Here is a 12,951-nt window from a genome sequence, read left to right as displayed (position 1 = left end):
GCTCTTTTTTTAGAGACATGGCAGAACGGCAACGTCTTGCCGCTTCAGGTCTTTCTCAGGATTCTCTATCTACCTTCCAAACAGAATCAGAAGCTGATATACCTTCGACTAATGAATCATTTGAAAGTGACTTTGACTCTGACAGTGATACTTCTGATCCACATCCTAATGTTTATCCCTAACTGATGACCCATCAACCTGAATCGTCCAGACCACTTGTTGTTTATGAGGTCGATAATGAGATGCCTGAAGGTGATGATTCCATTCCAGACTCTCCGCCTATGTATCGACAATCTCGTCATACTACGACTGAAAATGACTCTTATACAGCTTCAGCAAAGCTCCACACTTTTACCGTCGATGATCTTCCTCCACACAAATGGAGAACTCGAATGTATGAATTTCAGGCCTGGTTACAAGCTGAGATGCTGAAACCTAATGCCCAAGTCTCCACTGTACTTACGCAGTTTACAGCTAAATTTGGTGGCATTTTCCGTGATTGGTGGATAAGTCTTCAGAAGTATAGACAAAATTTGTTCATCCAAATGCTAGATATCAACTAAGCCCTGTATCTCCTGTATGATGAATTCTGTGGATTACCTCACCTTTATGAGAACCAAGTCAGAGAAGAATATTTTAAGATGCGATGCTGTTCTCTAAAAAAGAAAGATTTTGACAGGCATTATAAAGAGATGGTAAAAAGGTATCATATACTTAGGGGTATGGATGATCCTAATATGAAGCAAGCCTTTTTGGCATCAATTCCTAAATCCCTAAGTCATGAAGCAACCAAGCTTATGTAGTCCCAGAACAAACAACTTGGATCCACTTCTCTTGAACTTAGTTGTAAACTTTGTAAACACTTTTGTTTATTTCTCTCACTCTTCTTTCCATATTTTCTTACACTTCCATACTTTCTCTACACATCTTTACTATACTTCTTCCATGTTTCTTTCATATTTCTAAGTTTTCCTCAACCTCAAGGGTGATGTAATACTCTAATAATGTTATAGATAGCAAAAGATCCCATATTTGTTTTAATTTATGTTCTTTAACATGTTTAATATTAGATAGTAGATTAATTTTTTCTATGGGTAGCACAAGCTAAATGGGCCTAGCCCTCTGTCAGATGGGCCTAACCTTGTCTCAAACGGGCCTAACAACTTTGAAATTGAAAATCACCCCATCTGACATGTTTATTGGAAGAATGTTCCAAATTAAGGATTAAAAAAATAAATTAATTGCAACAAAAATTCCCAATTAAATGTAGATATGCTTGGGGGTAGAGATGGGCGTTTTGCCCGTCCCAATGGGGGATCCACCTTGACCCGACCCGCATGAGGCCAAGGATTCCTCAGATTTCACTGCTTGATGGGTCGAGGATGGACAAAAACAATCCCCACATATGGGGACGGGGCAAGTATGGGGGCTTGTTTGCCCTGACGGGGACCTGCCCCACCCCCATAAGCCCCATAAAACTTTGACCTATGTCGTCCCTGACCCACCCTGAAATTTAATATTGATATTCTATGTAATATTTCAAAATTTAGTCAATTAATTCAATACAATTTAATTACTTAATAATCTAATCACATTGTAATTAAGTAATTAATTACAATTTTATTAAATAATTAATTAATCCCTTAAAGATTTGTAATTTGTAAATTTATTGCACTATTACATAAACTAAGGTAATTAAATCAAACTATTGCTTTGAAGTTCATTATGTAATGTAAACCAGTAGTTGAACTTATGTTACATTATGGTGCAAAATTTTTGCTTATGTAAATTGTAAATGTAACATTTTGAACTTATGTTAAATTATGTGCAAAGTTTTTGGAAAAGACTAGGAAGTCTAGTTAATATATTAAAAAAAAAAAAAAAAAAACAACACCAAAAGAAAAACAGTCGGTCCCAAAAATAAAATATATACTCAAAAATTAACTAAATATACATTTATTTTCATATCAAAATTTTATTCATATATTTCAATGAGTTTTTAGTTTACCGTCCAGAGTTATTACTAAAAAATTATACAAAATCAATATTAAAAAAAAAAGTTAACAATAATTCATATAAGTCATTCGAGGAAAATTCCCTCGTTGAGATTATCCCTGTCGGGGGGAAACCCCCATGGGGATTAATATTTGCCATTCCCTAACCTCCGAGTCGGGTCAACATCTTATACCCACAGGGTGGGGTTGGGGATTCCACAGCCCCCTTGTCCCGGGGATGGGCGAACCCCCAAGGAGTCAAGTACGGGTCTGGGGACCCCAATCCCTAGCCCGCACCCATCCCTACTTGGGGACTGGGGCACACGCAAAATATAGTTTTGGGTGGAATTTTTGGCTTTAATCCATATGGTTTATGGTCTAACATTTTAATTTATTAGATTATCAAACCATATATACAGAGATCCAATTTTACTTATTTTACGTTGCTTTTAGACATATATTTATTAATAGGCCCTTCTAAATGTAAAAGAATAAAAAAGCAGTATAAGTAGGTTTAGAAATCAAATTCCAAAATAGAAAAGCATATGATAAAAACAAAACAAATGAAAATAAAAGTCATAATATATCATATTAGTCGCCCATATTATTAACACTTTTAGATGAAAATTGTAACACATTGATTAAAGAAGACGACCTACATAAGTCAAGTATATATTTGATTTATACTTGATAAAATCCTACTAATATAAGGAATTTGATTTGTAATAAGATACACTTTTGTTTCCTAAATTAGAAGACCATATAAGGAATTACAATAGACAGTTCTTCAGAATATCAGATGGCATCTGTGCAACTTATTCTACCATGTCACTTATGAAATCACACGCCATCATTTGGCCATTTTCTTTTATGACATAAACCATGGTTGTAAAATCGAATATCGTATCGTGTATCGAAAACCTAATTTTTTGAATCATGTATCGTATTGTATCGTAGGATACGCCTTTTTCCAAAAAAAAAAAAAAAAAAAAAATCTAAAAATTAATATCATCCCCAAGATTAATTAACAAATTTTGTAGTATTATTGACTTTAAATAATGGTATTACATAATCAAAATTAATCACAAAATTAAGAATCTATATCATTTTCTCTCAACAATTCATATCATTTCCAAGATCAATGTCAATATCTATATCTCCACTTGTATTATTATTATCATGAAAAATGGGCAACACATCTTCCTCTTCACTTTCTCCATGCAAAATAGGTAAATTTAGACAGGTTTTAGTGAACCAGGTTGGGTGACCCCGATTCGACCCAAAAAAATTTTTAGTGGTCATGTTCAGCAATTTAATGTGACGTTGTGAAAAAGGATGCAAAAGAACCATACGCCAAGGTTTGGAGAGTGTTAGTATCCAACCTTGAGAAGACAAGCATTTGCCTTCTACTTCTAGTAACATAACTTGGCGAGTCATATTCTCTAAGAAACTGTAAAAACCTTGTCAGCAAGTGGTGGGCTTTTCCGGTGATAGAATTAGCCATGGAGTTAGTTTAGATATAAATCTGAGCTTCTCCATAACTGCAACAGATAGCCATGAAGTACAAACCAAACCAAAAGCAGAGAGATCCTCATACAAAGTTAGCCACTTGATAATTTCAATGGAAAGGTCCTCATTCAATTTTGACCAAGCGCCCATGTTGACACAAACCTGTAAGAATTAAGATGGAATGGAAGGTGTAATAAACAACCCGACACAACGGAATCGAGATGTCGTTCTAACCTGGCGATTAGTACTGAAAACTTGAATGAATAAAAGTTATGAATTATATAGATATTTATAAGATAATAATCTTTATAAGAAAACCATTATAACAAGAAATTATAAAATAATTGTGAAAAATCAGAGAGAACTATATTTCTTGTATAATGATAAGAAGATAATACATCAATATATAGGAAAATAAAGAACTAATCTGGGAAACAAATAATCAAATCTATGAAATGAATAATCTAACTTCCTATTTTATAGATCTTGTTTTTAATATATATTGATTACAATCCTAATATCCTAATATAGAATTATACACTTCAACACTTCCCCTCAAGCTGGAGCATATAAGTCATATGCAACAAGCTTGCTACAGATAGAATCAATGTGCGGACCCCTGAGAGATTTAGTGAGGGTTCTGCTAACTAGTCGTTGGAACTGACATGACTAGTGGTAATACATCCAGATAGAACTTTTTCCTGAATAAAATGACAATCAATTTCTATGTGATTAGTTCTCTCATGAAATATTGGATTAGAGGCAATATGGAGAGCAGCTTGATTATCACAAAGTAACTTCATTTGTGACACTTCTACAAATTTCAACTCTTGGATCAGTTGCTTTAACCAAATGAGCTCACAAGTAGCTAAGGCCATTGCACGATATTCAGATTCTGCGCTTGATCGGGCAACAACAACTTGCTCCTTACTTTTCCAAGACACTAGGTTTCCTCCAATAAGAACACAAAAACCCGAAGTAGAATGTCTATCAGATGGAGATCATGCCCAATCAACATTAGAATATCCAACAATGTGTGAATTACCCCTGTTCTGATATAACAACCATTTGCCTGGTGCACCCTTTATATACCTTAAAATCCGAACAACTGCATCCTAATGACTATCACATGGAGACTGTAGGAACTGACTTACAACTCTAACAGAAAAGGAAATATCAGGTCGTGTGATAGTGAGATAATTAAGTTTACCAACTAGTCTTCGGTATCTTCCAGAATCAGCTAGCGACTCCCCCTGTCCATGCGAGAGTTTTAAATTTGGATCTATAGGAGAGTTTATTGGTCTACAATCTGACATTCCTATTTCTTCAAGAATATCTAGTGCATACTTTCTCTAAGAGATAAAAATACCAGATTTGGACTAAGCAACTTCTATACCAAGGAAGTATTTAAGAAGTCCTAAATCTTTGGTTTGAAAGTGTTTGAATAAATGCTTCTTCAATTGTTCAATACCATCTTGATCACTCCCTGTAATGACAATATCATCAATATAGACAACTAGATAGATACATTGCCTTGGTGTTGTATGTCTATAAAAGACAAAATGATCAGACTTGTACCGAATCATACCAAACTCTTGGATAACAGTATTGAATTGTCCAAACCAGGCACGAGGAGACTATTTCAAACCATATAGAGAATGAAACTAACCCCCATGTGTGATTATGATGCAAAACAGTCATCTTATCAACCGTTGCCTGACGCCATCCGGGATCAGAGGGTGCCTCATGAACATTTGAAAGGATAGAAATAGAAGAAATTGTTGACACAAAAGCATAATATAATGAAGATAAACAATGATAACTTAAAAAATTATAGATCAGATGAGGGATGTGAGTAGACCACAAACCTTTACGAATGGCAATGGGAAACTGATCATCAGGAGAGAGGATCGTGGCATTGGAGGAATCAGGAGCAGGACTGCCATTGACAGGAGCCTCAAGGACACTAACCAGATTATGAGTAGTACCTATAAATAGAACAAGACTATGGTCTGTAATGGGAGACTCAGTAGTAGAAAATTGTGTGGCTATGATAGACTCAAGGACATTGGTAATGGACGGTATGGGAAGGACCATGGTTATGGACTCACAATCTAAGGTAAAAGAAGAAAAGAATGGAGACAACTCAAAAAACGTAACATCAGCGGAGAGAAAATAGCAATGTGTTGATAGAGAATAACACTTATATCATTTCTAAAGACGTGAATACCCTAAGAAAATACACTTAGTAGATTTAGCTGCTAGTTTGTCTTGACTATGAGGGAAAACATGGACAAAGCATGTGCACCCAAAGACACGAGGAGGGATAGAATACAACGATTGATCAGGAAATAAAATGGAATGAGGTACCTTGTCATTGAGGACAGAAGAGGGCATCTGATTTATTATGAAACATACGGTCAAAACATTGTCTGCCTAAAAATGAAAAGGGACTTTATTATGTAAAAGCAGGGTACGGGCAGTTTCAATGAGATGTCTATTTTTACGCTAAGCAGCCCTATTTTGTTGTGGGGTATAAGCATAAGAGGACTGATGAAGGATTCCTTGAGAAGACATGAATTTAGGAAAGGGATCAGAGAAATACTCGCGAGCATTATCACTGCATAATAATCGAATAACAGAATTAAATTGAGTCTTAATTTATGCACAAAAAGATTCAAAGATGGAAAATAACTCGGAACGAGTTTTCATTAGAAATTACCAAGTACAGCGTGAGTAATCATCAATAAAGATAACGAAGTACTAAAAACCTAAAACATATGACGCACGACAAGGTCCCGACACATCTGAATAAGCTAACTCAAAAGAGGACGCAACCCGTTTATTGACACACTTTGGAAAGGTGCTACGAGAATGTTTTCCAAGCTGACATGACTCACAATTTAAAGACGATAAATTATATAGACCAGGATGCATCTTTTTAAGCTTTACTAAACTGGGATGACCCAAACTAATATGAAGGAGTGCTAGAGATTCAGTGACAATGCATGCTATAGATGGTAGATGGAGATGATAGAGGCCCTATGACTCATGTCTTATGCCAATCATCCGTCTCGTGCCTCGATCCTGTATAACAACAGAGTTAGTATCAAAAGATATAGAACAATTTAAAGAGTGGGTAAGTTTACTGACAGAGGCAAGATTAAATGGATAATTGGGAATATAGAGAACATAGTCTAATTCTAAGGATGGAAGTGGTTTAGCATGACCTACAGCTTTAACAACAACTTTGGAGCCATTGGCTAAAGTAACAGATGGTAAAGATGCAACATTAGTTAAATGAGAAAGTAAGTGAGGTTTACCAGAAATGTGATCAGAGGCACCTGAGTCGAGAACCCAAGGTCCAAGAGAAGAAGATTGAGTAAGGCATGCAACTGAATTACTCGATTGAGCGATAGAGGCAATAGATGAAGAAGACTGCTTATTTGCCTGAATGTGGAGGTATTCTTCATAATCAGCCCCAGTGAGATTTAATGATGGTTGAGTGTGTCCTTCAAAAGAATCAAAACGAAGGTCAGCCTGAGCAACATTAGCGGTCCGAGTAGGGCGACCATGTAATTTGTAACATTTTTCCCTTGTATGCCCCCAACAATGGCAGTAACTACACTTGGGGCGTCCGCTTCGACCACGATCTCCCTATTCTCCTTTATAAGTAGTTTGAGACTGAGAAGCCATAGTAGAAGAGTCAACAGTTGTAGAACTAGGGACAGTACTTGGGATGAAACCCGAATTAACCTAGCAAATACTTCATCAAGACATGACACAGTAGCGTTAGCTAAAATCTGATTTTGTACAGGAGTGAGATCAGGACTAATAGCAGCAAGGGTTAGAACCATGAAGAATTTATCTTGTTGTGCTAGATCTTCTGCAACAGATTTACCAACGAGTAGGAGAAAATTGTACTTTGCCTTGAGGGAGGCCATCTTACCAAGAAAATCTGATATACTCATATCCTGTTGTTTTAGATGAATGAGATTGGACACAATGGAATACAAGTGTTGAATATCATTGGTATATAGTAGTTTAGCATGACTCCATATCTCACAACATGTGCGGTATGTTTTGTAAATGGGATGCATATTAGTGTCAATGGACTGCCATAATAGATTACACAATAAAGCATCAGTTTTGATCCAAGAAGACTTATCTGATGTGATGTCGGTAGCCTTTGTGGTCAAGTGATCCTCCGAACCTTGACCTATACACCATAACTCGACAGAGGCAGCCCAAGAAGAATAATTCGCACTCCCAATCAACTTATCAGTGGTGATTAGTGGGAGAGACAAGAAAGAAAAACCATCGGAAGTGGAGTTTGAGTTCGAAGTAACCATGATAACTAGCATATCTTACCAGAAACCAGAACCAAAGGTAACACGGAGCAAATAAACAGATCGGAGCAGAAGATATGGCGAGGACAACGGCAGAATCTGGTGAAGCTGTCAAAGTTTGACGTTGAAGGCAGTAGAACCTTAGTGGGTTTTGCTCGTCATCATCTTTTCAGCAAGCTGGTGCCGACGGTGAGAATTGACACTCGCCGGAAAAGGAGATCGGAGTTGGATCTGTCGGAAAGAAATGCTGCACGTGGAGGCACGTGTGGCGGTCGATGACGTCGATCTTTGTGAGGTTCTGCTAACGAGATGGAGACGATGAGACGTGTATGGTCAGATGGAGGTTCTGACCACCAGAGAGAGACGTTTAACAATATTTTCCTACATCACAACACGACCTAAATAAGTATTTTATTTTTATTCATATTTAATAAAATTCTACTAATATAAGGAATTTGCAATAAGATAAGGTTTTGTTTCCCAATTTTGTTGTTGAATAGAATACAAAATCTTTTATTTAATTTACTTGTTTGTGTATATATTATTTACTAAAATATGTTATTATTCCATATAATAATTTGTAGTTTTATACAATGAAATTAAATTAAGAACAATATAATGAAATATATTATTGGTTTAAATATTAACTAAAATATTTTTATATCGTTATTATTTTTAGATATATAAATTATTTAAACTATGTCATATTATATTTATTAATAACATTATATAAAATAATAATTTAAATATTAATAATAGATTATAAATAAATTTTATTAAGTATAATTTTTTATAAAATAAGAAATAGGATTGGATTATTTAAAAAAATAGTCCAATTCCATCCTGTAAACCCTCCCCAACTTGACCCGGGGCAGTCTTACTCAGTCGACAGGAAGCGCCGAAGCGGCTCAGTCGTTTGGAACGGACTCCGATCTCACTCCCTCAGCCTCAGCCTCAGGCACTCAGCTATATTTATTTCAAACAGATACACTTCTAAAGTTAGGGGTTTTCTCTATTTTTACACACAAAATCCTAAAACCCTGCACAAAATCCATGACACGATTTTCTCTTTCTCGCTTTTTATTACTTCCAATCCATGCTCAGAAATCCAAAATCTTAACTTTGCACTTCACTACTACTGCTAGATCAGCTGATAAGTTCTACCTTCACTTGCAAAACAACCCTAACAACATTGAGAAAACCCTACCCACTGTCAAGGCGAAATTGGACCCCACTTGTGTGAATGACGTGTTACGAAGGTGTTTTCCCCGTCAATCTCAATTAGGTATTCGTTTCTTCATATGGGCTGGTCTTCAATCTAGTTATAGTCACAGTTCGTTCATGTATGAAAAAGCTTGTAAATTGCTAAAAATTAAGCAGAACTCTAGAATTATTATTGATGTTATTGAAGCTTATAAGAAAGAAGAGTGTGTTGTCAGCGTGAAGACGATGAAAGTGCTTTTAAATTTATGTAAAAAAGCTAGGCTTGCTAACGAGGCTTTGTGGGTATTGAGGAAAGTGCCTGAATTCAATTTAAGAGCTGATACTGTGATGTATAATATAGTTATCAGGTTGTTTTGTGAAAAGGGTGATATGGTTATGGCTGATAACTTGATGAAAGAGATGGGTTTGATTGATCTTTACCCCGATATGATCACAAATGTGTCAATGATTAAAGGGTTTTGCAATGTAGGTAGGTTAGAGGATGCTTGTGCGTTGCTTAAGGCCATGAGAGGACATGGTTGTCCTCCCAATACAGTTGCATATTCAACTCTTCTTGATGGAATTTTTAAGTTAGGCAGAATGCAGAAGGCATTGGAATTGTTAGGGGAAATGGAGAAAGAAGGTGGGAATTGGAGTCCTAATGTTATCACTTATACATCTGTCATTCAGAGATTTTGCGAAAAGGGTATGGTAATGGAGGGATTGAGGGTTTTGGATAGAATGGAAGCTTATGGTTGTGCTCCTAGTCGTGTCACAATAAATCCTTTGATTATGGGTCTTTGCCTTGACGGCAATATAGAGGAAGCATATAAGTTCATTGATAAAGTTGTTGCAGGGGGTAGTGTTTCGTATGGAGATTGCTACAGTTCTCTAGTGTTTGCACTGGTTAGGATTAAAAGACTTAATGAAGCTGATAAGCTCTTTAGGAAGATGTTAGCTAGTGGTATGAAACCTGATGGTTTGGTATGTAGTGTTATGATTAAAGAACTTTGTTTAAAGGGACAAGTAGTGGATGGTTTCTACTTATACGAGGAAATTGAGAAGCTTGGATGCTTATCTACAATTGACTCTGACATTCATTCTATCCTCTTAGATGGGCTTTGTCAAGAAAGCCATTCGTTGGAAGCTTCAAAGCTTGCAAGATTTATGCTGGAAAAAAGAATTCGGCTGCAAGCTCCATATGTTGATAAAATACTCAAACACTTGAAGAAATCTGGAGACAAGGATCTAATTACACATCTCACTAGGATTGGAGGGGGGTGTTATGCAAACAAAAAAAATTGTTAGCGTTGGGGGGCTCCTCTTTGCTGTCTGAGAACAGGGTTGTGATAGTTAAGTCTGAAACTTTTGAATTAAGAACTTACTCAGTTTTAGTCTGTAGAGTTTCGTGGACTACTAAGTCACTTCCAGATTAGCATTAAAAATGTGTAACTTGGAGCAGAAGTGAAATAGTGTTGCCATTCCAATCTGAATATAAATTGGCCTAAAACTCATGATCCAGGTCTAAATGAGATTCCTACCCGGGCATGTCTTTCAGTTTGGAGCCTGCTTTGAGGTAACTCTTTCTTTTTCCCCTCAACTTACCTATTCTTAAGACTGCTCAGGCAAATCAGTTAATGATTTTTTGTTTTGAAATTATTCTTTATTGCTACCTTTCAAATTATATTTTTGATCTTTTACTACTTGTTTATTCTGGGGAGTAGGACAAAAAAAGTGTAGAGCTCTGTTTGTCAATTAAAATTTCTGTAAATCTGACTCAGGTGACATATCCTAAAATAACTTGTGGAGATAGATAATATTGTTTGATATTCTCGGATTATACTCTTTGGAAGCATATTAGACCTGATCAAAGCTGTGAGTTTTAAGTGATTGAGGGAATGGTTACTCGTATGGAGCTCGCATGATATTATTAGAAATGCTAAAAATATCATATTTGCATAGCTGAAAAATGGATGAATAGATTGATAATTGATAAACCAACAAGGATTGCATGATTGAAAAAGATTTTCTTCCGGATAGTGGCTTGCTCTAGCTAAAATAAATTGCTTTGTCCTAAGATTTAATGTTAGGCTGACAGTTTGTTGAACTAATGCTCAATGTGTTGAATGATGAACCAGTAAAATGCAGCTTCCTCTGCATTTTCCTTTTTATTTATTTTAAGAGTGTATTGTCTGTATAGGACAAATGACTATGTTTATGTCTCTTAGGAAGTGCGTGTTATAAAAAGTAGAGGACAAGATTATATTGGAGGTAATCTAACTTTGCCTTAGGCTTCACATGTGTTTCTTGAGAGTACTCATTACGAACTTACATTTCCAGATAGATTTATCTATTTGGCATAGTCATTTCTTCAACACCTTTCCTTATTTGTGAATTCTTTAGGAACCCTTTCGCAAAGAATATGTGAGAAAGCTCAACCACCCTCCTCTCATTGTTTTTTTTTTTATACATATGATTATTTGTTAAATCTTTACACAGATCTTGGGGATGCTAAATTTCAAAGTTACTGTTCATATTTAGTACATTATACTGTATTTTTTTCCTGAAGCTTCTTTTCTCTTATTGGCACTTGCTTCTGTAGGCAGACTTCTGAATATTGTCCCAATAGCTGGCCAAGATTCTTTAAGGATGTGTCACATGAATGCAGTTGTTGGTAAAATCTTCCATTTGAGTTTCATCTTGTATTCAAGCTTGTATAGTGTCAAATTAGATGATCGATGAACACACTTGACTATGAACAAATGTAGCAACGACATCGCTATCTTGGTTCACAATTTTGGATGATTGATGAGACTGATGAACATACTTGACCATAAACAAATGTAGTAACAGCAACGTCGAACTTGGTTCAAATTTTTTACTTGAGTTGCTCAAGCAATTTATTCATCAGCCAGTATGTTTCAAGTTGAATTTTGTCTTGTAAACACAGTTGTTCTGGGGGTTTAGTTTTAGATCTTCATAACATATTTAGTCAACTACAGCTGGATAAATTTTTATCTGTATAAAATTTGACTTAAAAACTATTTTTAGGGTTCTTCTAGTATAGTCCTGAGAAGAAATGGACGGTTGTGATGCTGACTATCATTATTTTAAGATTCCATATTCATTGATTTATTTCCTGACTGATCTTCTCTTCAAAGGGAACCCCCTTGCAAAGTTAAGTTTCACGTTGGAGCATTTACCTTGACTTGGGAGTTTTTCACCAGAGGCTACTACAACCTCAATTCTCCCTTCTCCTTTCGAATCTAATCTAAGCCCACGTTTTTTCGCAAGTTCTTCACTTACCTAGTTTTAAAACCCGACCTGTTGCGAGACCTAACAAGGTGACTGGGTAATGGGTCGACCGGTCCAATCAGTTGGATCGGTGTAATCAACAATAAAAGTATTTTTTTTTTAATAATTAGTCTCTTAAATTTTAGTATCTTATAAATACCCCTAAAAAAACACAAAGTAGTCCTTAAAATTTTAATTTATTTTAAAAATACCCAAAAAACTTTCTAATCTCTAAAATTAGAGCTAGTCTCTATAAATTTGAAATATAGCAGAAACTCCTTGAACCAGACCAGAGAGGCTGTCGGATTCTAGTCAGACCTGTCTGACCGGCCAGTCCGATTTCGCGTTTTAAAACAATGATCACTTATAAAATTATGAGTGCTCCCAGAGTCAATCAAAACAATTGTTTTTAGTCCCCCAATTCATGGTTATCAAATCGTGTATCGTATCGTGTATCGAAAACCTAATTTTTTGAATCTTGTATCGCGTATCGTATTGTATCGTAAGATACGTCTTTTTCAAAAAATATAATAAAATAATCAAAATTTTCTAAAAATTAATATAATCCTCAAGATTAATTAAAGAATTTTGTGGTATTATTG

The 12,951-nt window shown here is 35.6% G+C and overlaps 1 protein-coding gene across 2 annotated transcripts; it reads left to right on the top strand.

The window, feature by feature from the left end:
* The first annotated feature begins 8,847 nt into the window (after positions 1-8,847).
* Positions 8,848-12,079, top strand: LOC116123577 (pentatricopeptide repeat-containing protein At5g47360-like). Of its 2 annotated transcripts, none has more exons than XM_031409324.1 (2): positions 8,848-10,631; positions 11,662-12,079. In XM_031409324.1, exon 1 carries the CDS (start codon positions 8,906-8,908, stop codon positions 10,361-10,363), a length of 1,458 nt encoding a protein of 485 aa, XP_031265184.1. In that variant the 5' UTR covers positions 8,848-8,905; the 3' UTR covers positions 10,364-10,631; positions 11,662-12,079. The 2 variants fall into 2 exon arrangements, with proteins under 2 accessions (XP_031265184.1, XP_031265183.1); XM_031409323.1 differs by having other exon boundaries at positions 11,658-12,079.
* The last annotated feature ends 872 nt before the right edge of the window (positions 12,080-12,951 follow it).

Source organism: Pistacia vera, unplaced genomic scaffold (genome assembly GCF_008641045.1).
Source record: "Pistacia vera cultivar Batoury unplaced genomic scaffold, PisVer_v2 Contig143, whole genome shotgun sequence".
In the NCBI taxonomy this organism is placed as follows: domain Eukaryota; kingdom Viridiplantae; phylum Streptophyta; class Magnoliopsida; order Sapindales; family Anacardiaceae; genus Pistacia; species Pistacia vera.
This window is presented reverse-complemented; position numbering and strand designations above follow the sequence as displayed.

What these genes read in the sequence shown, in the direction of transcription:
- LOC116123577 (XM_031409324.1), top strand. Translation starts at nt 8,906, where the DNA reads ATGACACGATTTTCTCTTTCTCGCTTTTTATTACTTCCAATCCATGCT.